Source organism: Mus caroli, unplaced genomic scaffold, assembly GCF_978045245.1.
Source record: "Mus caroli unplaced genomic scaffold, Mus_caroli_1 scaffold_8, whole genome shotgun sequence".
In the NCBI taxonomy this organism is placed as follows: Eukaryota; Metazoa; Chordata; class Mammalia; order Rodentia; family Muridae; genus Mus; species Mus caroli.
The window spans coordinates 133081586-133109062 of record NW_028227263.1 but is presented as its reverse complement, the minus strand read 5'-3'; the positions used below and the strand labels follow the sequence as shown (position 1 = coordinate 133109062).

General features: G+C 37.6%; 1 protein-coding gene and 1 pseudogene across 6 annotated transcripts in view; one reads left to right on the top strand and one right to left on the bottom strand.

The window, feature by feature from the left end:
• Positions 1-24815, top strand: part of LOC147003579 (vomeronasal type-1 receptor 4-like) — a 71114-nt gene extending 46299 nt beyond the window's left edge. For 5 of the 6 annotated variants that reach the window (XM_085842261.1, XM_085842258.1, XM_085842259.1 and 2 more), the window contains one exon: positions 12997-13950. In XM_085842261.1, coding sequence (XP_085698387.1) covers positions 12997-13919 — 923 coding nt within the window. In that variant the 3' untranslated portion in view covers positions 13920-13950. Of the gene's footprint in view, positions 1-12996; positions 13951-24071 lie in introns of those variants that run through there. The other variant, XM_085842262.1, reaches the window with a different exon arrangement.
• On the bottom strand, positions 11481-12334 carry LOC147003580 (cell division control protein 42 homolog pseudogene; annotated as a pseudogene).
• Positions 24816-27477: the final 2662 nt, after the last annotated feature.

The following is a 27477-nucleotide window of genomic DNA, read 5'->3' as shown; positions in this document are numbered from 1 at the left end:
GCATCATTTGTTTAAGATGCTGTCTTATTTCTAGTGGATGATTTTAGATGCTTTGTCAAAGATCAAGTGACCACAGTGGTGTGGTTTCATTTCTAGGTCTTCAATTCTATTCCATTGAACTACCTGCCTGTGTCACTGTACCAGTACCAAGCAGTAATGATCAGTACTGCGCTCTATTACAGCTTGAGATCAGGGATGGATAGTTTTCACTATCCTGGGATTTTAGTTATACTAAAAGAAGATCTATTCATCTTCTGAGGTCTTCTTCGAATTATTTCTTCAGAGACTTGAAGTTCTTGTCATACAGATATTCTATTTGTTTGCTTAGAGTCATAACAAGATATTTTATATTGTTTGTGATTATTGTGAAGGATGTTGTTTCCCTAATTTCTTTCTCAACCTGTTTATCCTTTGAGTATATGAAGGCTACTGATTCGTTTGAGTTAATTTTATGTCCGGCCAATTTGTTGAAGTTGTTTATTAGGTTTAGGAGTTCTCTGGTGGGGCTTTTGGGGTCACGTTAATATACTACCATATCATCTGCAAACAGTGATATTTTGACTTATTCCTTTTCAATTTGTATCCCTTTGAAGTCCTTTTGTTGTCTAATTGCTCTAGCTAGAACTTCACATATTATATTGAATAGGTAGGGAGAGAGACAGCAGCCTTGTCTAGTCCCTGATTTTAGTGTGATTCCTTCAAGTTTCTCCCCATTTACTTTGTTGTTGGCTACTGGTTTGCTGTATATTACTTTTACTATCTCTACATATGGATGTTGAATACCTGATCTTCCCAAGATTTTTATCATGAATGGATTTTGAATTTTGTCAGATGAGATGTTTTTTCAGCATCTAATGAAATGTTTGTGTTTTTCTTTTTTTTAATTTTTAATATTTTTTATTACATATTTTCCTCAATTACATTTCCAATGCTATGCCAAAAGTCCCCCATAGCGCCCCCCACTTCCCTACCCACCCATTCCCATTCTTTTGGCCCTGGCATTCCCCTATATTGGGGCATATAAACTTTGCAAGTCCAATGGGCCTCTCTTTCCATTGATAGCCAACTAGGCCATCTTTCGATACATATGCAGCTAGAGACACGAGCTCCAGGGTACTGGATAGTTCATCATGTTGTTCCAACTATAGGGTTGCAGATCCCTTTAGCTCCTTGGGTACTTTCTCTAGCTTCTCCATTGGGAGCCCTGTGATACATCCAATAGCTTACTGTGAGCATCCACTCCTGTGTTTGCTAGGCCCCTGCATAGTCTCACAAGAGACAGCTATATTTAGGTCCTTTCAGCAAAATCTTGCTAGTGTATGCAATGGTGTCCGCGTTTAGAAGCTGATTATGGGATGGATCCCTGGATATGGCAGTCTCTAGATGGTCCATCCTTTCATCACAGCTCCAAACTTTGTCTCTGTAACTCCTTCCATGGGTGTTTTGTTCCCAATTCTAAGAAGGGGCACAGTGTCCACATTTTGGTCTTCATTCTTCTTGAGTTTCATGCGTTTAGCAAATTGTATCTTATATCTTGGGTATCCTAAGTTTTGGGCTAATATCCACTTATCAGTGAATACATATTGTGTGAGTTCCTTTGTGATTGTGTTACCTCACTCAAGATGATGCCCTCCTGGTCCATCCATTTGGCTAGGAATTTCATAAATTCATTCTTTTTAATAGCTGAGTAGTACACCATTGTGTAAATGTACCATAATTTCTGTATCCATTCCTCTGTTGAGGGACATCTGGGTTCTTTCCAGCTTCTGGCTATTATAAATAGGGCTGCTATGACCATAGTGGAACATGTGTCCTTCTTACCGGTTGGGACATCTTCTGGATATATGCCCAGGAGAGGTATTGCTGGATCCTCCGGTAGTACTATGTCCAATTTTCTGAGGAACCGCCAGACTGATTTCCAGAGTGGTTGTACAAGCTTGCAATCCCACCAACAATGGAGGAGTGTTCCTCTTTCTCCACATCCTCGCCAGCATCTGCTGTCACCTGAATTTTTGATCTTAGCCATTCTGACTGGTGTGAGGTGGAATCTCAGGGTTGTTTTGATTTGCATTTCTCTGATGATTAAGGATGTTGAACATTTTTTCAAGTGCTTCTCTGCCATTCGGTATTCTTCAGGTGAGAATTCTAAGTTCAGTTCTGAGCCACATTTTTTAATTGGGTTATTTGACTTTCTGGAGTCCACCTTCTTGAGTTCTTTATATATATTGGATATTTGTCCCTTATCTGATTTAGGATAGGTAAAGATCCTTTCCCAATCTGTTGGTGGTTTTTTGTCTTATTGATGGTGTCTTCTGCCTTGCAGAAGCTTTGCAGTTTCATGAGGTCCCACTTGTCAATTCTAGATCTTACAGCACAAGCCATTGCTGTTCTATTCAGGAATTTTTCCCCTGTGCCCATATCTTCAAGGCTTTTCCCCACTTTCTTCTATAAGTTTCAGTGTCTCTGGTTTTATGTGAAGTTCCTTGATCCACTTAGACTTGACCTTAGTACAAGGAGATAGGAATGGATCGATTCGCATTCTTCTACATGTTAACAACCAGTTGTGCCAGCGCCATTTGTTGAAAATGCTGTCTTTCTTCCACTGTATGGTTTTAGCTCCCTTGTCGAAGATCAAGTGACCATAGGTGTGTGGGTTCATTTCTGGGTCTTCCATTCTATTCCATTGGTCTACTTGTCTGTCACTATACCAGTACCACGCAGTTTTTATCACAATTGCTCTGTAGTAAAGCTTTAGGTCTGGCATGGTGATTCCACCAGAGGTTCTTTTATCCTTGAAAAGAGTTTTTGCTATCCTAGGTTTTTTGTTATTCCAGATGAATTTGCAGATTGCACTTTCTAATTCGTTGAAGAATTGAGTTGGAATTTTGATGGGGATTGCATTGAATCTCTAGATTGCTTTTGGCAAGATAGCCATTTTTACAATGTTGATCCTGCCAATCCATGATCTCCTGCATGGGAGATCTTTCCATCTTCTGAGATCTTCTATCATTTCTTTCTTCAGAGACTTGAAGTTTTTATTATACAGATCTTTCACTTCCTTAGTTAGAGTCATGCCAAGATATTTTATATAATTTGAGACTATTGAGAAGGGTGTTGTTTCACTAATTTCTTTCTCAGCCTGTTTATTCTTTGTGTAGAGAAAGGCCATTGATTTGTTTGAGTTAATTTTATATCCAGCTACTTCACTGAAGCTGTTTATCAGGTTTAGGAGTTCTCTGGTGGAATTTTTAGGGTCACTTATATATACTATCATATCATCTGCAAAAAGTGATATTTTGACTTCATCTTTTCCAATTTGTATCCCTTTGATCTCCTTTTGTTGTCGAATTGCTCTGTCTAGGACTTCAAGTACAATGTTGAATAGGTATGGAGAAAGTGGACAGCCTTGTCTAGTCCCTGATTTTAGAGGGATTGCTTCAAGCTTCTGACCATTTACTTTGATGTTGGCTACTGGTTTGCTGTAGATTGCTTTTATCATGTTTAGGTATGGGCCTTGAATTCCTGATCTTTCCAAGACTTTTATCATGAATGGGTGTTGGATCTTGTCAAATGCTTTTTCTGCATCTAACGAGATGACCATGTGGTTTTTGTCTTTGAGTTTGTTTATATACTGGACTACGTTGATGGATTTCCATATATTGAACCATCCCTGCATCCCTGGGATGAAACCTACTTGGTCAGGATGGATGATTGTTTTGATGTGTTCTTGGATTCGGTTAGCAAGAACTTTATTGAAGAGTTTTGCATCAATATTCATAAGGGATATTAGTCTGAAGTTTTCTAACTTTGTTGGGTCTTTTTGTGGTTTAGGTATCAGAGTAATTGTGGCTTCATAGAATGAGTTGTGTAGAGTACCTTCTGTTTCTCTTTTGTGGAATATTTTGTGAAGAACTGGGATTAGATCTTCTTTGAAGGTCTGATAGAACTCTGCACTAAACCCATCTGGTCCTGGGCTTATTTTGGTTGGGAGACTATTAATGACTGCTTCTATTTCTTTGGGGGATATAGGGCTGTTTAGATCATTAACCTGATCTTGATTCAACTTTGGTACCTGGTATCTGTCTAGGAACTTCTCCATTTCATCCAGGTTCTCCAGTTTTGTTGAGTATAGCCTTTGGTAGAAGGATCTGATGGTGTTTTGGATGTCTTCAGGATCTGTTGTTATGTCTCCTTTTTCCTTTGATTTTGTTAATTAGGATGCTTCCCTGTGCCCTCTAGTGAGTCTGGCTAAGGGTTTATCTATCTTGTTGATTTTCTCAAAGAACCAGCTCCTTGATTGTTTGATTCTTTGAATAGTTCTTCTTGTTTCCACTTGGTTGATTTCGCCCCTGAGTTTGATTATTTCCTGCCGTCTACTCCTCTTGGGTGAGTTTGCTTCCTTTTATTCTAGTGCTTTTAGGTGTGTTGTCAAGTTGCTAATGTGTGCTCTCTCTAGTTTCTTCTTGGAGGCACTCAGAGCTATGAGTTTTCCTCTTAGAAATGCTTTCATTGCATCCCATAAGTTTGGGTATGTTGTGGCTTCATTTTCATTGAACTCTAAAAAGTCCTTAATTTCTTTCTTTATTCCTTCCTTGACCAAGGTATCATTGAGAAGAGTGTTGTTCAGTTTCCACGTGAAGGTTGGCTTTCTATTATTTATTTTGTTATTGAAGATCAGCCTTAGTCCATGGTGATCTGATAGGATGCATGGGACAATTTCAATATTATTGTATCTGTTGAGGCCTGTTTTGTGACCAATTATGTGGTCAATTTTGGAGAAGGTACCATGAGGTGCTGAGAAGAAGGTATATCCTTTTGTTTTAGGATAGAATGTTCTGTAGATATCTGCCAGATCCATTTGATTCATAACTTCTGTTAGTTTCACTGTGTCCCTGTTTAGTTTCTGTTTCCAGGATCTGTCCATTGGTGAAAGTGGTGTGTTGAAGTCTCCCACTATTATTGTATGAGGTGCAATGTGTGCTTTGAGATTTACTAAAGTTTCTTTAATGAATGTGGCTGCCTTTGTATTTGGAGCATAGATATTCAGGATTGATAGTTCCTCTTGGAGGATTTTACCTTTGATGAGTATGAAGTGCCCCTCCCTGTCTTTTTTGATGACTTTGGGTTGGAAGTCAATCTTATCAGATATTAGAATGGCTATTCCAGCTTGTTTCTTCATACCATTTGCTTGGAAAATTGTTTTCCAGCCTTTCATTCTGAGGTAGTTTCTATCTTTTTCTCTGAGATGAGTTTCCTGTAAGCAGCAAAATGTTGGGTCTTGTTTGTGTAGCCAGTTTGTTAGTCTATGTCTTTTTATCGGGGAGTTGAATCCATTGATATTAAGGACAAGTAATTGTTGTTTCCTATTATTTTTGTTGTTAAAGTTGGCATTCTGTTCTTGTGGCTGTCTTCTTTTAGGTTTGTTGAGGGATTACCTTCTTGTTGTTTCTAGGGCGTGGTTCCTGTCCTTGTATGGGTTTTTTCCTGTTATTATCCTTTGAAGGGCTGGATTCGTGGAGAGATAATGTGTGAATTTGGTTTTGTCGTGGAATACTTTGGTTTCTCCATCTATGTTAATTGAGAGTTTGGCTGGGTATAGTAGCCTGGGCTGGAATGTGTGTTCTTTTAGTGTCTGTATAACATCTGTCCAGGATCTTCTGGCTTTCATAGTCTCTGGTGAAAAATCTGGTGTAATTCTGATAGGCTTGCCTTTATATGTTACTTGGCCTTTTTCTCTTACTGCTTTTAGTATTCTGTCTTTATTTAGTGCATTTGTTGTTCTGATTATTATGTGTCGGGAGGTATTTCTTTTCTGGTCCAGTCTATTTGGAGTTCTGTAGGCTTCTTGTATGTTCATGGGCATCTCTTTCTTTAGGTTTGGGAAGTTTTCTTCTATAATTTTGTTGAAGATGTTTGCTGGTCCTTTGAGTTGAAAATCTTCATTCTCATCCACTCCTATTATCCGTAGGTTTGGTCTTCTCATTGTGTCCTGTATTTCTTGGATGTTTTGAGTTAGGATCTTTTTGCATTTTACATTTTCCTTGATTGTTGTGCCGATGTTCTCTATGGAATCTTCTGCACCTGAGATTCTCTCTTCCATCTTTTGTATTCTGTTGCTGATGCTCGTATCTATGGTTCCAGATTTCTTTCCTAGGGTTTCTATCTCCAGTGTTGCCTCATTTTGGGTTTTCTTTATTGTGTCTACTTCCCTTTTTAGGTCTAGTATGGTTTTGTTCATTTCCATCATCTCTTTGGATGTGTTTTTCCGTTTTTCTTTAAGGACTTCTACCTGTTTGATTGTTTTATCCTGTTTTTCTTTAAGGACTTCTACCTGTTTGATTGTGTTATCCTCTTTTTCTTTAGGGACTTCTACCTGTTTGATTGTGTTATCCTGTTTTTCTTTAAGGACTTGTAACTCTTTAGCCATCTTCTCCTGTAATTCTTTAAGTGAGTTATTAAAGTCCTTCTTGATGTCCTCTACCATCATCATGAGATATGCTTTTAGATCCGGGTTTAGCTTTTCCGGTGTGTTGGGGTGCCCTGGACTGGGCGAAGTGGGAGTGCTGGGTTCTGATGATGGTAAGTGGTCTTGGTTTCTGTTAGTAAGATTATTACCTTTACCTTTCGCCATCTGGTAATCTCTGGGGTTAGTTGTTATCTTTGTCACTGTTTAAAGATTGGAGCAGACTCTGTGTTCCACTCACACGAAGTCTCAAAATCCTGTGGCGGGTGTTGTGGGTAGCTGGCGGGTGTCAGCCGACCCTGCGCTCTAGGTACTCCGGTGCTGGTCAGGCCGGAAGAGGCCTGTGGCCCTACTCAGGCCGGTTTTCTGCTTCCCTAACTAATTCAGTCTCAGGTCCCGCACGCAATTGGATTGGAGCAGAAGCTGTGTTCCACTCACCAGAAGTCTTAAGATCCTGTGGCGGGTGTTGTGGGTAGCTGGCGAGTGTCAGCCGACCCTGTGCCCTAGCTACCCTGGTGCTTTTCTGACGGGAAGAGGCTTGTCGGTTTTTTCTTTAGAGTTTGTTTATGTAGTGGATTACACTGATGGATTTCAGTATATTGAACCATCCGGGAATCCCTGAGGGAAATCCCTTGATCATGATGAATGATCATTTTGATAGGCTCTTGGATTCATCTGGTAAGAATTTTATTGAGTATTTGTGCACCAATATTCATAAGGGAAATTGGTCTGAAGTTCTTAATGTTTGTTGGGTTTTTGTGGTTTTGGTATCAGCGTAACTGTGGCTTCATAGAATGGATTGGGAAGTGTTCATTCTGTTTCTGTTTTGTAGAATGGATTGAATATTTGTATGAGGAGTTCTTTGAAGGTCTGATAGAATTCTGCACTAAACACATCTGGTCCTGGGCTTTTTTGGTTGAGAGACTTTTAATGAATGCTTCTACTTCTTTAGGAAATGGGACTGTTCAGATCATTTTTCAGATCCTGATTTCATCTTGATATTCTACATATGTCTAGAAAATTGTCCATTTCATCCAGATTTCCCAGTTTTGTTGAGTATAGGATTTTGTAGTAAGGATCAGATGATTTTTTTAAAATTTCCTCAGTTTCTCTTGTTATGTCTCACTTTTTATTTCTCATTTTGTTAATTTGGATACTGTCTCTGTGCTCTCTGATTAGTATGGCTAAGGGCTATCTGATTAGTATGGCTATCTCGTTGATTTTCTAAAAGAACCAGCTCCTGGTTTTGTTGATTCTTTGTATAGTTCTTTTTGTTTCTATTTGATTGATTTTAGTCCTTAGTTTGATTATTCCCTGCCCTCTACTCCTCTTGGGTGAATTTTCTTCTTTTTGTTCTAGAGCTTTCAGATGTGCTGTTAAGCTGCTAGTGTATGCTTTCTGCATTCTCTTTTTGGAGTCACTCAGATCTATGAGTTTTTCTCTTAGCACTGCTTTCATTGTGACCCATAAGTTTAGGCATATTGTACCTTCATTTTCATAATATTTTAAAAGGTCTTTAATTTCTTTATTTCTTTTTTGACCAAGTTAGCAGTGAGTAGAGGGTGGTTGAGCTTCAATGTGTATGTAGGCTTTCTGTTGTTTTTGTTGCTATTGAAGACCAGTCTTAATCCATGGTGATCTGATAGGATGTATGGGATTATTTCAATCTTCTTATATTTGTTAAGCTATGTTTTGTCACCGATTATATGGTCAATTTTTGAGAAGGTACCATGAGGTGCTGAGAAGAAGGTATATTCTTTTGTTTTAGGATGAAATGTTCTATAAATATCTGTTAAATCCATTTGGTTCATAACTTCTGTTAGTTTCACTGTGTCTATATTTAGTTCCTGTTTCCATGATTTGTCTGTTGATAAGAGTGGGGTGTTGAAGTCTCCCACTATTATTGTGTGAGGTACAATGTGTCCTTTGAACTTTAGTAACATTTCTTTTATGAATGTGGGTATCCTTGCATTTGGAACATAGATGTTCAAAATTGAGAGTTCTTCTAGGTAGATTTTTCCTTTGATGAGTATGAAGTGTCCTTCCTTATCTTTTTTGATAACTTAGTTGAAACTCAATTTTATCCAATATTTGAATGGCTACTCCAGCTTGTTTCATGGAACCATATGCTTGGAAAATTGTTTTCTAGACCTTTCCTCTGAAGTAGTGTCTGTCTTTGACACTGAGATGCATTTCTTATATGCAGCAAAATGCTGGGCCCTATTTACATGTCCAATATGTTAGTCTATGTATTTTTATTGGGGAATTGAGTCCGTTGATGTTAATCAGTAGTGTTTGTTGCTTCCTGTTATATTTGATGTTACTTTTACATTTGTGTGGCTATCTTCTTTTGGGTTTGTTGAAAGAAGACTAATTTCTTGCTTTTTCTAGGGTGTAGTGTCCCTCTTTGTGTTGGTGTTTTCCATCTATTATTCTTTGAATGGCTGGATTTGTGGAAAGATATGTAAATTTGTTTTTGTCATGGAATATCTTGGTTTCCCCAGCTATGGTAATTGACAGTTTTGCTGGGAATAGTAGCCTGGGCTGGCATTTGTGTTCTTTTAGGGTCTGTATTAGATTTGCCCAGGATCTTCTAGCTTTCATAGTTTCTGGTGAGAAGTCTGATGTAATTCTAATAGGTCTACCTTTATATGTTACTTGACATTTTTCCTTTACTGCTTTTAATATTCTTTGTTTTGTGCACTTGGTGTTTTGACTATTATGTGAAGGGAGGAATTTTCTTGCCCAATCTGTTTGGAGTTATGTAGGTTTATTGTATGTTTATGTGCATCTCTTTCTTTAGGTTACTGACATTTTCTTATATAAATTTGTTGAAGACATTTACTGGCCCTTTAAGTTGGGCATCTTCACTCTCTTCTATACCTATTATCCTTAGGTTTTGTCTTATTATTGTGTCATGGATTTTCTGAATTTTTTGGATTAGGTGTTTTTTACATTTTGCATTTTCTTTGACTGTTGTATTACTGTTTTCTATGGTATCTTCTGCACCTGAGATTCTATCTCTTGTATACTGTTGATGATATTTGCATTGATGACTCCGGATCTCTTTGCTAGGTTTTCTATCTCCATGGTTGTCTCCCTTTGTGAGTTTTTTATTGTTTTTCTTTCCAATTTTAGATCCTGGATTGTTTTGTTCATTTCCTTCACCTGTTTGCTTGTGTTTTCCTGTAATTCTTTAAAGGATTTTTCTGCTTCCTCTTAAGGGGTTCTACCTTTTTACTTGTGTTCTCATGTATTTCTTTAAGGAAGTTATTTATGTCCTTCTTAAAGTCCTATATCATCATTATGAGATGTGATTTTAAATCAGAGTCTTGCTTTTCTGGTGTGTTGCAGTAGCCAGGGCTCATTGTGATAGGAGAACTGAGTTCTAATGATGCCAAGTACCCTTGCTTATGTTTTTGCCCTTGCCTCTTGCCATCTGGCTATCTCTGGGGTAGCTGGTCTTGCTGTCTCCAGGGTATAGACAGGAACCAGAAGTATCCTGTCCCCAGCTGTTCCTTGGTTCCTGTGTTGTTATGGCTCTATGCAGGTCTCTCTCAGGCCAGGGATTTGAATAGAAGTGGTGGTCTTGCTTTTGCTCACAAGTTTGTTCGCACTCCTGAGAGGCTTGCTCTCTCCTGGCAGTATTTGGGTATGGAGTGCTGTGGCACAGGATCAGCTCTGGGAGCAGAGAGAGACTGGAAGGCTCTTGTCCAAGGCTGCTCCTCAGTTCCTGGGTCCTGAGGGTTCCTGGAGGGTTCCTCTTAGCAGCAGTGGTGGTCTTACCTGCACTCACAAGCTTGTCTGCACTTTTGAGAAGCTAGCTCTCTCCCAGCAGTATTTGAATATGTATCGCTGTGGCAGGGGATCAGTTCTGGGAGCTTTGGTACAAAATCCTGTTAATTTATTCTATTTTATTTTTATTTATTTATTGCAAAAGAACTTTTTTAAATTAGGAACTCAGTCCATTTGCTCTATTTTAAAAGGTGCAATACTTTTCATTTTTCAATGAAAGAAGTTAGAAATTTTCTTCCTCCCCAAATCAGCAAATGGCAAACAAATACCCTTGAAAGTTACAGTCACATATAGAGTGCATCCTAGAAAGAGGGGTGAGACAGCTTCCACCCACCTTCATGAGTTTCATCAAAGACTGGATCCACTCAAAGGTGGAGAGAAAAGGCAACTTTCAAAAAGGAGTATGTTGTTAATCGAGGCATTTCTATACTCCTTCCTAAGAGCACCAGATGGGGGTATATTTGCTAAACTAGACCTAGGGAGTGGAATGTGGAAATAATCTGTCATCCTCCCCCACAGGCTGTCCTATGGTTAACAAATTTTAAAATACAAGTCTAAGAAACAACCGCATACATGCCCCAAGAGGAGAGAAGGGTTGAGGAAAAACAAAACAAAACAAAAACAGAAGACACTAAGATGCCCCAGATTACTCTCCAAAATGGAACCAGGGAGCAGCTTTGACAATTTGAATTAGTCTGTTACAGACAATTCAAGCATGCTTGCTTTTAAACAAAACAAAACAAAACGTTTGTGGGGGATGTTTGTTGTTTAAAAAAAAAAAAGAAAAACAAAAACTGAACTCATTGCTTTCCAGACAATACACAATTATTCAAAATTAACTATTACTGGAAGGGCAAGGAGGGGCCATACTAATGGGCGTTGTCTCACATGAGTGCATGTGGGTAGGTGCAGGGTATTTGCCATTACTGCAGAAACAAATTTTAATTTTTAATCTTTTTTTTTTTTAAAGATTTATTTATTATATATAAGTACACTGTAGCTGTCTTCAGACACTCCAGAAGAGGGCGCCAGATCTTGTTGTGGATGGTTGTGAGACACCATGTGGTTGCTGGGATTTGAACTCTGGACCTTCGGAAGAGCAGTCGGGTGCTCTTACCCACTGAGCCATCTCACCAGCCCTAATTTTTAATCTTTATTTTGATTTAAATATTGCTTTTAGTATGACAACACCAGCTGTGCAGAAAGGGCTCTGGAGATGCGTTCATAGCAGCATGTACCTGCTGCTCTCCTTTGGTTCTGGAGGCTCCAGGGCAGCCAATATTGCTTCATCAAACACATTCTTTAGGCCTTTCTGTGTGAGGGCAGAGCACTCCACATACTTGACAGCCTTCAGATCCCATGGCAGCTTTTCAGCAGTCTCTGGAGTAATAGGCTTTGGTTTGTTCTTGGCAAGTTTCTTAATAATAGAGGTGTCATCTCTGAGATCAATTTGGGTCCCAACAAGCAAGAAAGGAGTCTTTGAAGAGTGGTCAGTTATCTTAGGCACCCACTTTTCTTTCACACTTTCAAATGAGGATGGAGAGACCACTGAGAAACATACTAGTAAAACGTCTGTCTGTGGAAAACTGAGCGGTCATAGTATGTCATAATCCTCTTGCCCTGTAGTATCAAAAAGTCTAAGAGTGTATGGCTCTCCACCAATCATAACTGTGACTGCATAGTTGTCAAAATTCTCAGCTTCTCCACTGGGGAGTTGGCAGCACTCAAATTTATTTTTATTAATATCTATTTACACAGTATGTGTTGATCAGTCATTGCAAATTTGATTTGAATTTCCTCATTGTATTCCATTAATTAATGGTGATGTTGAGCCTGATTTTGTACACATTTTGAACATCTGAATTGTGCATAGGAAATTGATTCACGTGTAGAACCCATTTGTCATTTGTTTTATGTTTCATTTTTTTCAAATATACTTTCAATATTTTTATTGGATATGTGGGTAAGCCACTGTTTAATAATGCATAATACTGTTTCCTTGGATTGAACTCTGTTATTAGCTCCTATCAGTGGCTCACAGCCTTCTTCAAATCCAGGTGTAGCAGGTCCCAACATTCTGCCCTTGCTAGCTCTCATCTCACATGCAACCAACCCCAGCACTCACACATAATGAAAAAGAAAGTAAAAACTAAAAGTCAAGATTTTTGTACATTTTGAGTATTGAAGCCCTCTTTCTACACATGATTTTTAAGTATCTGTTATTTCTTTTAATGAATTTATAATTCCATTTCTTGTGAATTTCAGAAATAATAGCATATCTTAAAACTTCTTTTGGAAATTTTATTCAATAATTAACCCTAAATTATTGTGTTTGTTCAAAAGAAATGACGCTGATGTTCATTTTCGGGAGCTATTTGTGACAGGGTTTTGCTTTTATAGCATTGACTTCCCTGATACTTACAATGTAGACCAGTTTAGACTCAAATTCATACCTCTATCTGCCTCTATATCTTGATTGTTATTTTATAGAACATGTAGCACCTTTTCCAGTGAAAACATAAGTCTTCAATAAGTACTTCTAAATCTTTCCATTTAATAATAGAGGATATTTGCTTTAATAAAGAGCAATGTTTAGGCATTCTTCCTCAAGGGGAAATGTATATAAATACAATAAAGTGATAAATATATTATTTTAGTTAGCAATATGAAGTAATGCACACTTATACTGTATTACTCCAGTCTCAGATCAATAATAAAATTATTTTCTTCTTTAATAGGAATCAGGATGGCTTTTGAAAATATTGTACTTGGAATTTTCCTCTTCTCCCAGATTGCCATGGGAATAATTGGCAATTCTTTAATACTAGTTTATTATGTCAGTTTGAAACTCACTGGAAAATATTTAATGCCCAAAGACCTGATCATAGAGCACTTGACTTTTGCCAATTGCCTGTTTATCATCTCAAAAGGTATTCCACAGACACTGTCAAATTATGGATATAAAAATTTCCTAGATGACTTTGGATGTAAATTGATAATATATACTTACCGAATAACAAGGGGGATGTCCCTTTATGCTATGTGTCTATTGAGTTGCTTCCAAGCAATCACAATCAGCCCCAACTATTCCAGATGGATGATGTTTAAACACAGAGCCAACAAGTACCTTGGTCCCTCCTGCTCACTTAGCTGGCTTGTACAACTATTTCTAAACATATTGGCTGCAACAAGAGTGTCAGGTCCCCATTACAACAAAAATACTACTAACAGGATGAATCTTGGGTACTGTTCATCGTTTGCTTCAGGCAACTTTGCAACTGCACTGTATTTATTCTTGCTGTGCTTCTGTGATGGACTGTGTCTGGGTCTCATGGCCTATTCAAGTGTCTCCATGGTGAGTATTCTCTACAGACATAAGAAACAAGTCAAGCATATCCACAGTGCTCAGCACTTTTTAAAAGTCTCTCCGGAAGACAGAGCCACCCAGACTATCCTCATCCTGGTGTGCACATTTGTCCTCTCTTACTCATACTCCTCTATTTTGATAATCTTTACAACCTACTCCAAATATCCAATGCTATGGGTGGTAAGTATATTTACATTTCTAGAAATATGTTTTCCTATATTTTGCCCCTTTGTTCTCATCAGCAGCATGAAGTCTAGGTCCAGCATACTTTTGCCTTGCTTTGGTAAGAGATAGCTTTCTCAAAGAATAAGATGAAGCCTCATTGTCTGACCTTTATTATGTATTGGTGTATCTGTTGTGCAATGCTAAGACATCATCTTAAAAATATAAAGCTTTCTATAACTCACTTAGATATTATGTAGTATCATCAATAGTTTTTCTTTTTTATTTCTTTTTCTTATTACATTTCAAATACTATCCTGAAAGTCCCCTATACACCCCCCCAGCCTGCTCCCCAACCCACCCACTCCTGCTTCCTGGCCCTGGCATTCCTCTGTACTGGGGCATATAATCTTTGCAAGACCAAGGGCCTCTCCTCCCAATGATGGCTGACTAGACCATCTTCTGCTACATATGCAGTTAGAGAAACGAGTTCTGGAGGTACTGGTTAATTCATATTGTTGTTCCTCCTATAGGGTTGCCGACCCTTCAGCTCCTTGGGTACTTTCTCTAGCTCCTCCATTGGGGGTCCTGTGTTCTATCCAATAGATGACTGTGAGCATCCATTTCTGTATTTTTCAGGCACTAGCATAGCCTAGTTTTTCTTTTTTAATCATATGATATTTTTACAGTACTTATTAGCCAATAATTATAATATTATACAAAATGTTAGTCAAAGTATGGGTGAACATGAGAAAATACATTGGAGAGACCAGATATTAGCTAATGGCTCATGAAATAATTGTGTGTGTGTACATGTAAAACATCATTTTTATTTTTTATGAATGTCTATTTTTCATGCATATGTTTGTGTATGACATGTATAAAATACGTTCATAGTGTGGAATATGGCATTACCTCTTAGCACTTCAGTTACTGATGGATTTGAGCCATTATTAAGTGATGGAAAGAAAAACTGGGACAAAGTTTTAGAAGAACAGTCAGTGCTGTTAGGGAGCAAAATTTGTGTCCATCCCCAAAATGTTCTGATAATATTTTAAATTTTTAATTTTGTATATATTTTTGTGCATAATGTAAGTATGTATAGAAGAGGCATTCCTCCTGCCCACAGAAACAAGAAAAATGTGTTGGATCCTCTGGAAATATAGTTACAAGTGCTGGTGAGACACTATATGTTTGCTGGGAGCTAAACTCAGGTCCTTTGCAAAATCACTAAAACCGTTAAAAATGTGAGTCAGTTCTCTGTCTCCAAGCTGGTGTTTATTGTTTCACATAATTGGGTGGAGGGCTATTCATTAAAACTCTATACCAGCAATGGGATCATATCACCCATATTCAAGTGGGTCTTCTGCCCTTAGTTGAACCTTGCTGAAACACCCAAATAGTCATACGGACAATGAAGACTAAAAAATACAAATAAATACTGTCAAGTTGATACTCATACATATGATTTTTAACTACAATAACCAGTCTTTTAATAAAAGCCTATACTTTTAGGTTAAAGTGGTATCAGTTTCCCAACTCTAAAATGCATAATTAAACATGAGGAGATAAAATAATATGTACCATAATGGATGAAACAATCCCAAAACAAAAACCAACAAATGCATATATATATATATATATATATATATATATATATACACAAGCATGTGTGCATACTTCACTTCCTTTACATATCTATTTATGTAAACCCCCAAATATTTTCACTCATGATATATTTTATTCCCACTCCAGAAAACAAGATTCTATTATATTATCATGGAAATGGATGAGCATGGACCAGGGTGGGGATGTGGGGAAGGGTAACTAACACTATTCATCCTTGCAAAATCCATAAGGTAGGACTACAAATGACTGTCTATGGGAGGGTTTCTTTGGAGTTATGCTATGCAGAATATTATACCCATCTCCGAAGCCATAAAAAACAATATATGAGAAGCTTCCATTGAGTTTTTGGTCTGAATCTTTGGAGACCCCCCAAACAATACATACTATTCCCATTGCTCTTGGTTACAAACCACAAATTGATGCCAAGACCCACTTGCTTAGTACAACATACACTTTGAATATAGAAAATGAAAAATCAAGTTCACCAAGACCAAGATGATTCATTCTTGACATATATATTCCATACCACCTGAAATGCATTCAGGATATTGGTGGAAGGAAGTCAATAATAGTCTTACCATGCCATGAACATTACTAACTACAACAATGACTGTCTTAATAAGACACTTCCATTGATACATTGTTAACACATTTATTGTGGTAAGCAGCCACTTTTTGTTTGGATTTGGTGCTTCCTGTATAGTAACAGTTCTCAATTAATGAGTTGTCAGCATTGGAAAACAATTATTTCCAATGATCTTAGGAACTGAGCCACTACTCAGTCGCAAAATTAGACCTGTGACAACAAAATTAAATTTGTTGTTACGGATCCCTAAGACCATATGATGCATGTGTTCTGTGACCCACAGATTGAGAACCATTGCTCTACAGGAAACTTCAGGCTGAAAATTGGACCAAAATTCATGGTGGAGGACCTCATAGGACCCATGGATGCTGTTGTTTTGCTAAATGGACATAGTGTCAATCTCCCCTTCAAATTTTTATATCTATAGAAATAGAATTGTGCAAGATGCAGAACTCATCAAAAAAGTTTCTGGGTATTGTGAATGTAGTTATCACACTGGCTAAATTGAAGAGAATGAGTTACTCTGTAATGGTCAGTCACACGTGGGCTATCTACATCATTCCACTCTCTAATGGTTCAGGTAACATCACGGTAAATACAATGAAAAATTCCAAAGAACCAGATGTGATGTTGGATCAGATGAATTGAGTATCTTCTGGCTATGACAGGACCACTTCACTCAGGAACTCACAAAAGTTGTGGGTGCCTCCATAAGACACACACAAAATATTTGGCTAGTCAACATTAGAGTATGATGCAGGGTTTCATGGTAACCCAGTCCTAACTGAGAAGCTATTGACAGTTCATGTCTTCTTGGCAGAGAGGTGAAGTGTTTCATAAGGGTATGATCCCTTGGAGGTTATCCAAGCACTGGTGAATAATCTTACATATCTATAAATATATGTATACCAGAACTTGACATGGTGGATTATAAAATTCAAATATATGAAAATGAGTGTATTTGGGGATGTGGACATAAATCTACAAGACTTATGAGGACTGGCAAAGGGGTGGAAAATGGTCTTAGTGTGTTGTACACATATGTAACTTGAAAAATTTATCAACATACTATATATTAAAGTATTCCTATAGCCATAATCTGCTCTTAAGTCTATGCAGAAAAACATGTATATTACAAACCATTTACAAGGAATTTCAGAGCAAACTAACCCCAAATAACATTTAACTATCCATACCAATTAGTTTATAAACGTGGCATGGTCTACAACATAGTTTATATATACCATGCAACAACTGTACAGTAAAAATCAATCTATCTTTTAGAAAATGTGGCTTGAAGAAAGGAAGAGAGAGACTATTCAACGCATCTTTTTCCTTCATGACTATCAACTTAGTTGTCCTTCAGAGTTTAAAGAAATCCTCAAGGATGTTTTGGCATTGGGGAAAGCTCTCAGTTCTTCCACATTTATCATTGCCATGTAACCAACGTCATGTTCTTAGCTTTGTTTCTTATTTCCAGCTCTATCCTTCCTTGTGACTCTGTGAAATCACAGAGATGGTTTCTTCCCAATTACTCCTAATTGATTGATTACTTTTGTTCCTGTGAATCAGACATATTTGCACTGACAAATAATTGGTAGAAAGTAATTTTAAAGTTTTTCAGTCTCTTATGTACATGATGTTGTGGATATACATTTGAGTTGAAAAGCACTCCTGTCAGCAAACAACATTGCACAGAATCAGGCAATCCCAGAGACAGACAGGACCTGGTAATGAATGAGGAGCATGACAGACGGAATATTATAGCATATCAGTCTTAAAATTGCCATTTATCACATGTGAATTCTGATCCTGTGTTCTCATATATGACTCATTTCATAGTTTTAAAAATTGTCCTGATTTCCACAGTTTTGGATCTCAAATGTTCCAGTGAACAAGGTTTAACAATTGCCAGTGGAATGAGACTCCAGGGATAGTTGGAAGCATAATATAAAAGACAGAGAGTGAACCAGGCTAATATCTCTCCATAGAAAAAGGGTTACTTTTCCTTATGGTGAAACATGGTAGTTGATAGACATTATGTGAAGATTGTGGTCTGACAAGAAATTACAATGCTTTGACCAAACTGAGTAGATTCATGTTCTATCTTCTTTTACTTTCTTTTCTATTTTTTTGCTATTTTAATTAAGAATTTCATGACTAACCCCGAGTCCAGTAAACTACTTCTATAAAGTGCAGTCTAAGAGCAGAGGCAGTGTGCATGTTGTGGAGACATACATAGGTGATGAACTGGTTTCAGTCAGCAATGAGTTCTGTTGAGGACTCAATAATAAACTTACAACCTACCCCCAATTAAAGCTACAGATGGCTAGGGATCTTAGAGATAGACAAATAATTATAAATGTTAGGAACAAAGCCCAGTCACACAACATTGTGAAGTAACAGTTGGAGAGGAATGGGCCACTGATAAACTAATGAATGGAGATAGAAGATGGGAAAACCTCAGCTACCTGAGAGTAAAAATTGCAGAATGTTTCAAGATATAAAGTCATAATTATAAAGACCATCTTAGGCTAGGACAACAAAATACCAGCAACAACATAATTCAAATAGAGATCATGAGAACTCCAGACAGAAAATAACAATTTTGCATTATTGATCTAGATGCTAATGTAGGAGCTTCCTCATGAGTAGATGCAACAACCAGAATCACAATGTATATAAACCAACGGTTCCAGGCATAAAGTTACAGCTATAGAGCCTGTGGGCAAATGAAAAGAAAAATAGATGGTAGCTAGATAGATGATAGATAGATAGATAGATAGATAGATAGATAGATAGATAGATAGATAGATCTAATAACCATAACATGTCCTTAGGTGTATATAACAAAACATACATATGTGTGTGGCATAATTCTTTTAAGAAAGGTGAGAGCAAAACAACTTCAAATAAGAGTCTATACATTTAAATGTCTATATAATGTATAAAATTAATTTTAAAACATGGAGTTAATCACAGGATAATTAATATAGAATTAATAACAACTGCACAGTAAAAATTAATATATCTATTAGAAAGTATGGCTTCAAGAAAAGAATTTAAAGATCATTCATTGCCTCACCTTCCTTCATGACTCCCAGTTAGGTTATAGTTCTGAGTTTAAAGAAATATCCAAGGATGTCTGGACATTGGAGAGGCCCCAAGCTTGACCCATATATTTCCAAGGCTGTACAACCAACTTCATGTACTTTGACCATATATGTGAAGGAGAGATTGTCTGCCAGAAAGTGGACCAGTTGCCTAGATCTGAAATAATGACACATGTAGATTCTGGGAACTGAACCTGGATCATCTGAAGAAATAATAAAGGCTCTTGACCAGAAGGCCTCAGAGCTATCTGTGCAGGTTTTAGATCTGACTTTTGCCATGTTCCTTAGATCCAAATTAATGTTTTCATAATTCTAAGTCAAGCATTTTTCCTCTGAAATATTTTTCAGTGCCTTAAAATTCATGAATGTAGCTCATGTAAGAGAACAGTGAGTTCCAACTAGGAAGAAATGAAGACCAAAGTCTCACAGTCTTCCAAAGAGTCTTCAAGTATATGCATGGGAATTGGTTTTTCCTTTCACAGTTTTGGTTCCTCAGATAAAATTCTGTTCCTCACATTGGGGAGCAAGGGCTGTGGTACTCTGATCCATTTCACTCTCCTCATTCAGAATTTGAAATGTACTCCAAGTACTACAAAGTAAACATATGGTGATAATGGCTGGTGGTAGAAGCTTGACAAAGAAATATTACTTACAAAGAGAGATACCAAAGGGGCAAATATTTTCTAATCATTGATTCAACAATGACAGAAGGAAGGAAAGGAAACGTACTTTCATACGTTGTGAAAGACTTGTGGGCAAATGGTAGTAATGGGTTTAGGCTCATGTTTGCTCACATCCAGTACTAAACTATTATTATACAGGAGAGGAAAAGGTGTCCATTTAGAAAGGATTAAATAATGACGGGAAATAGTCTAATGTCTGCCTGATGGCTCTTCCCCAAACTCCTTATGTACTAATCATGTAGCTATGCAGTATTTGGTTCTTGATGCCAGCAGAAGCTTGCCTGGTTCAGATTACAACCATATACGTTGCTCTTTTGCACATTATTATAAAAACTTCTTGCCAAATATGACTGATGTTGTTGGTTTTTTGTTTTCTTTTCTTTTCTTATAGAAACCCTTTGCATAGTTTTGTTTTTCTTTGAAGCATATAAAAATGTTTTGGCTAAAGGTCTGTATCTTGTTAATGGGTTTTCCTTTGGATTTAGCCAAAAAAAACCCCTACATTTGTCAACAAAGCTTTGAATGTCCAGCTCATCTCCAACACTGTCTAGGATACTGCTTATCATTAATCCTTTGTGTCATGTATGCTTCTTCAAGAAAAACACTGAGCACTCCAATAACACACAGGAAAAGGGTTCTCCCTAATCTTCATAACTGCTTTCTTGAATATATCAGTGTAATTTGTTCTTGTCTATACTTCAAGATAATATTATGTGAAAGTGATTGGAAAATAATTTTCAATATCTCAGGTAGATGGTGTTACGGATACACAGTTGATATGAAAATTATAATTGGTCTTTTTGGAAAGAGGCTAGGATATAAGAAATTTTAAGTTGGATTCACATATCTGATCATAATCACAGGACAAAATAAGACATTCCCCATGTGATTTTAGGTGTACATTAGAACATATTTTCTTTCATATCAAGAGAGAGGAAACAACACACTGCAGAAAAAGATAGTAGGGCACTTTAGTTCTATTTCTACTTTGTTAAGTGAGATTCTAAAATTGGATTTGTGTAATGGTTCCATACCCTGCTATGTGATGACTTCTTGCTAGGATAGACTGCTTCCTTACCTGTGGAGGATACTTCTTACTATGGAAAGCATCTTCATGTAATATGGAGTCTGCTTTCAACTATATGACAGCAACACAATGAATGTGGGAGCTACTTCCTTCTAGATAATATTGCCCTTTTATAGAAAGTGTGTAAATATAATTCATTAGGTAGCAAGAGCTTCCTTTTCATAATTCCCATTTTAAGGTCATAATATCATTTTCTGTTGCTTTTCTTTTGTCACTTACCTTCATTATACACCTAGGCTACAAATCCTATATACAGAACTAGACATTTAAGCACTTCTTAAGATAATTTACTTAATTAAATCATAACAAGTCTGTCTAAAGAAAATTTTACAGTGTACATAAAATGCTTTTTTGTTAATAAAAGGAAATAAACATATAAGTTTATTTTTATAATTCTGCAGAAGAATCCAAGTGAAGTGTTCTTCAAGGAATATTTGTTCAATGGTGAGCACAATAGAGTATTAAGCACACTCATCAACAATTGTTCATGTTTCCGGATCTAGCTCAATAATTATAGGATAGTTATTTATGGAAAATATTTTTTAGTCATAGGCAAAAATCCTATGTGATAGCTCACACTAGAATGATTTACCTAACAGTTATCAATATAAGTTCTTTAATGCACACATAGTGGAGTTCTCTACAGTGTGAAGGCAACAAGGAATGACACACACAGGATGAATGAATCATTTCAAAACCTTGACATGGAGAATGGAAGGCACACAGAGTGATTCCGTTGAAATATTTGAATGAAATGTGGGCATGCCATAATAAGGTATGGTTAAGGAGGAGGATTTATTTTAGATATAAAGAAGAAAACATCCAGCTTAACGTTTTCAAATTGCAAATTTTGCATTGAAAAAAAACCAAAAACCAAAAACCAACAAACAAAAACACTCTAAAATGTTGAGTTATGTTTGCTTACCCATGGTTTACTTCAAGCAATAGGATAACTGCACTATATACAGTCTTACTGTGTTTCTCTGATGCTCTGTGTCTGGGACTTATGGTCTGCTCAAGTGTCTGTATTATAAGCATCCTCTAAAACATAAGAGACACGTCAATCATGCCCGTCATGCTCAGCACTTCCTGAAAGTATCTCATGAAGATAGAGCCCCACCAAACTATGCTCATCTTACTGTGCATATTTGTCAGATCTTACTCATTCTTTTGCATCCTGGCTGTCTTTAGGACCTGCTGCAAATATCCAGTGTTATGGAGAGTATAGAAATAAGTTTATCCATAGTTTGCCCCGTTGTTCTCATCAACAGTATGAAGTCTAGGTTTAGCCTGTTTTTACCCTGCTTTGGTAAGAGATAGCTTCCTCCACATATGATATGAACTCTAGTCATCTCTCTTTTCTGATATATTATCATTTACATTTCTCTTAACATACAATGAAAAATCTGCAATTTGAAAACGTTAAGCTTCCTGTAACTCACTCCTTCATTATTGTGGAGTGATTAATAGCCAGTTTGTGGGAATCCATTTAATATATGTGTTATTTTTTTCTCTGACAAAAGATCTGAAAAAGGCACTCAAAGAAGGAAAGGTTTCTTTCACCCCCATTCTGAAGGTTCTATCTATAATGCTAAGGTAGAAGTAGTTGTGGAAGCCGGGCGTGGTGGCGCATGCCTTTAATCCCAGCACTCGGGAGGCAGAGGCAGGCGGATTTCTGAGTTCGAGGCCTGCCTGGTCTACAAAGTGAGTTCCAAGACAGCCCGGGCTATACAGAGAAACCCTGTCTCGAACAACCAAAAAAAAAAAAAAAAAAAAAAAAAAAAAAAAAAAAGAAGTAGTTGTGGAGATGGATTTGTGTGGAGAACACCACAAGATAATGTGGCAATATTAAGTTCAATGTCAGGAAGTAGAGATGTTTATTCTTGTGCTCAGTTCTTTGTTCTTTGGCCTTTTTTATTAAGACTCTACATCATTTGAGTTCTTTTGTGATTGTGTTACCTCGCTCAGGATGATGCCCTCCAGGTCCAACCATTTGCCTAGGAATTTCATAAATTCATTCTTTTTAATAGCTGAGTAGTACTCCATTGTGTATATGTACCACATTTTTTGTATCCATTCCTCTGTTGAGGGGCATCTGGGTTCTTTCCAGCTTCTGGCTATTATAAATAAGGCTGCTAGGAACATAGTGGAGCATGTGTCTTTCTTACCAGTTGGGACATCTTCTGGATATATGCCCAGGAGAGGTATTGCTGGATCCTCCAGTAGTATTATGTCCAATTTTCTGAGTAACCGCCAGACTGATTTCTAGAGTGGTTGTATCAGCTTGCAATCCCACCAACAATGGAGGAGTGTTCCTCTTTCTCCACATCCTCGCCAGCATCTGCTGTCACCCGAATTTTTGATCTTAGCCATTCTGACTGGTGTGAGATGGAATCTCAGGGTTGTTTTGATTTGCATTTCTCTGATGATTAAGGATGTTGAACATTTTTTCAGGTGCTTCTCAGCCATTCGGTATTCCTCAAGTGAGAATTCTTTGTTTAGCTCTAAGCCACATTTTTAAATGGGGTTTTTTGATTTTTTGGAGTCCACCCTCTTGAGTTCTTAATATATATTGGATATTAGTCCCCTATCTGATTTACTATAGGTAAAGATCCTTTCCCAATCTGTTGGTGACAAAAATTTTGTCTTATTGATGGTGTCTTTTGCCTTGCAGAAGCTTTGCAGTTTCATGAGGTCCCATTTGTCAATTCTCATCTTACAGCACAAGCCATTGCTGTTCTATTCAGGAATTTTTCCCCTGTACCCATATCTTCGAGGCTTTCCCCTACTTTCTCCTCTATAAGTTTCAGTGTCTCTGGTTTTATGTGAAGTTCCTTGATCCACTTACATTTGACCTTAGTACAAGGAGATAGGAATGGATCGATTCTAATTCTTCTACATGATAACAACCAGTTGTGCCAGCACCATTTGTTGAAAATGCTGTCTTTCTTTCACTGGATGTTTTTAGCTCCCTTGTCGAAGATCAAGTGACCATAGGTGTGGGGGTTCATTTCTGGATCTTCTATTCTATTCCATTGGTCTACTTGTCTGTCAGTATACGAGTACCATGCAGTTTTTATCACAATTGCTCTGTAGTAAAGTTTTAGGTCAGGCATGGTGATTCCAGCAGAGGTTCTTTTATCCTTGAGAAGAGTTTTTGCTATCCTAGGTTTTTTATTATTCCAGATGAATTTGCAGATTGCTCTTTCTAATTTGTTGAAGAATTGAGTTGGAATTTTGATGGGGATTGCATTGAATCTGTAGATTGCTTTTGGCAAGATAGCCATTTTTACATTGTTGATCCTGCCAATCCAAGAACTCAAATGATATGTACTCACTGATAAGTGGATATTATCCCAGAAACTTAGTATACCGAGATATAAAATACAATTTGCAAAACACATGAAACTGAAGAAGAACAAAGACCAAAGTGTGGACACTTTGACCCTTCTTAAAATTGGAAACAATCACCAATGGAAGGAGTTACAGAGACAAAGTTTGGAGCTGAGACAAAAGGATGGACCCTCTAGAGACAGCCATATCCAGGGATCCATCCCAAAATTAGCCTCCAAACGATGACACCATTGCATACACTAGCAAGCGTTGGCTGAAAGGACCCTGATATAGCTGTCTCTTGTGAGACTAGGCCGGGGCCTAGCAAACACAGAAGTGGATGCTCACAGTCAGCTATTGGATGGATCACAGGGTCCCCAATGGAGGAGCTAGAGACAGTATCCAAGGAGCTAAAGTGATCTGCAACCCTGTAGGTGCAAAAACATTATGAACTAACCAGTACCCCGGAGCTCTTGACTCTAGCTGCGTATGTATCAAAAGATGGCCTAGTAGGCCATCACGCCATCACTGGAAAGAGAGGCCCATTGGACATGCAAACTTTATATGCCCCAGTACAAGGGAACGCCAGAGCCAAAATATGAGAATGGGTGGGTAGGGAAGTACGGGGGAGGGTATGGGGGACTTTTGGGATAGCAATGGTAATGTAATTGAGGAAAATACATAATAAAAAATATTAAAAAAAAGAAATAAAATCTCCCCTAAGCAAAAAAAAAAAAAAAAAAAGACTCTACATCAGTGTATGGGATGATATCATGCAGAATTAAAGGGTCTTCTGTACTCATTTAACCTCTCTGAAAGACTTACAGTCATATCCACAATGAAATAAGAGGACCAGAAGTCATAATTGTCATGTTGATACATATACATATAATTTTTAGTTAAAGAAATATTAGAGGGTATTTTTGTGCCCTGTCTATTGAAATGCTGATGTTTGTGTCCAGAGATTTGCTTGCAAACCAAGTGTTGGAATTGTCGTAATCATTGGAGTATCTCCTCTATAAGTGATGTGTACAGATTGCTTTCCATCACTTCTGATTGGTTAATAAAGTTCTGATCAGCCAATAGCTGGGCAGGAGAAGAGAATAAAGTAGGACTTCCAATCTCAGTCTGGGAGGGTCCCCAGGAAAAGAAGAGACAGAGGCACAGGAAGAGAATGGACTAAGAGGATTCACCAGGAGGTACTAATGAAAGAGTAGCCATGAAGATACACGTGGACTAGAGTTGGCCATAGGAGACCAGATGGCATGCATCAGGGCATTTGGCTGAGAATACTACCCTAGTTGGATTAAATTAGATCAGAACCTTCTGAGCTTAGTTCATGCAGGTTTTTAACAAAAATTCCAGGTCTCTGTGTCTTTTTCAGGAGCTAAAACTTGGTAGAGGAGGTATAGAAATGCTATGCAATTATTTGGGCACAAAAGGTATAATCTCCCACCTCTGCCAAGTATTTTAAATAAAATCAATCCTTTAATTAAAGTTTATATTTTAAAGTTAAATGGCACAGGTTTTTCTAACTATAAACTTCATAATTGACCATGAGGACACAAAGTGATTCTGACCAAATTGATGTAAAAATCCTAACACAGAATCAACAAGGATACATATGTTTACACATACATACACACAAACACATGCATACATACATACATACATGTACTGATACATATATGTCTACATATATGCATGTGTAAACCCTGAAACGTTTATACTTATGGTATAAATTTAATCTTTTCAGAAAAATCACTTAACATTACATAAATTAAGGAAATAGATGAGGATGAACAGAGTAGATAACTAACAGTAAGGAGACTTGAAAAAGACATACGGAAAGTCAGTGTATATCTATCTGTATGAATGAACATTGGGGCTTATTCTATACAGACTGTTATGTACATCTTAGAAGCTATAGGATGCCAACTAAAAAGCAATTGTCCTATCCTTGAGTTTTTGGTCTGAGTGTCTGGAGGCTCCCAAATAATACTAACAATTGCAATTGTTCTTCGTTACCAACTGCAACACTATTGCAAGACCAACTTGCTGACGATACCACACACTTTGGAGATAGGACATGAGAAAAAAAGTTCATATTGACCAATATGATTCCGTGATGTTGGTACATTCTAGATTACTCAAGATACACTCAGAATGTTGAAGGAAAGAAAAGATTAATAATCTTACTCAGTGGTGATCACTGTAAAATACAATGACCATCCTAGTAAGATTCTTACATGGCTATATTTGCAGCACAACTATTATTGGAGTAAGCAGCCATTTTCTGCTTGGCTTTGGGACTTGGTCAATAGTGGGGATTCCCAACATGTTGTTTGTGACCATTGGAAAGCACACATGTTTTATGGTCTTAGGAACTGAGACACTGCTCAATATCAAAATTACCATTGCAAAAGCAGAAATAAATTATTGTTGTGGATTTATTTATTTATTTACACTTATTCACTTTACATTCCATTCACTGCCCCCTCCCTATCATCCACTCCCACAATTCTACCTGATCCCCTCTCCCTTGTCCTCTGAGTAGGTGGGGAGCCCCGGGGGTATGCTCCCAATCCTGGATCATCAAGTTTCTGTGAGGTTACACGCTTTCCCATTGATGCCAGACAAGGCAACCCAGCTAGTAAAATAAATCCTATGGACAGGCAATAGCTTTATATATATATCCCTGTTGCAGTTGTTCAGGACCCATATAAAGCTGCATATCTGCTACATATGAGCAGGGAAGCCTAAGTCCAACCTATATTTGTTCTTTGTTCAGTGATTCAGAATCTGAGAAACCCAAAGATCCATGTTAGTTGACTCTGCTGGTGGGTGGGCTCCTAACTCTGTCACTCCACTGTGGTTCCTGTCTGGCTACAAGAGGTGGCCTCTTCAAGTTTTATATGCCCAATGTAGTCAGTCAAAGCTAAGGTCATCCCCACTGGCTCATTTGTGTCTCCCTTATCCCAGGTCTCTGCTTGTCCTGCAGATACCCCCAACCTCTTCACCACCATCAGTTAAACAATTCTATACATTTTCATGGCCATCTAGCCATCTTTCTTTTCATTCCCCATACCTGATTATGAATCCCTTAATCCCCTCCCCATATGACTCCATCCCAGTTCCCTCCATCCATCTGCCTCAAGTGACAATTTTATTCCTTTTTCTAAGTGAGATGCTAATTTCTTGTTTGGGCCTTCCTTCTTGTTTAGCTTCTTTGGGTCTGTGGACTGCAACATAGTACTTG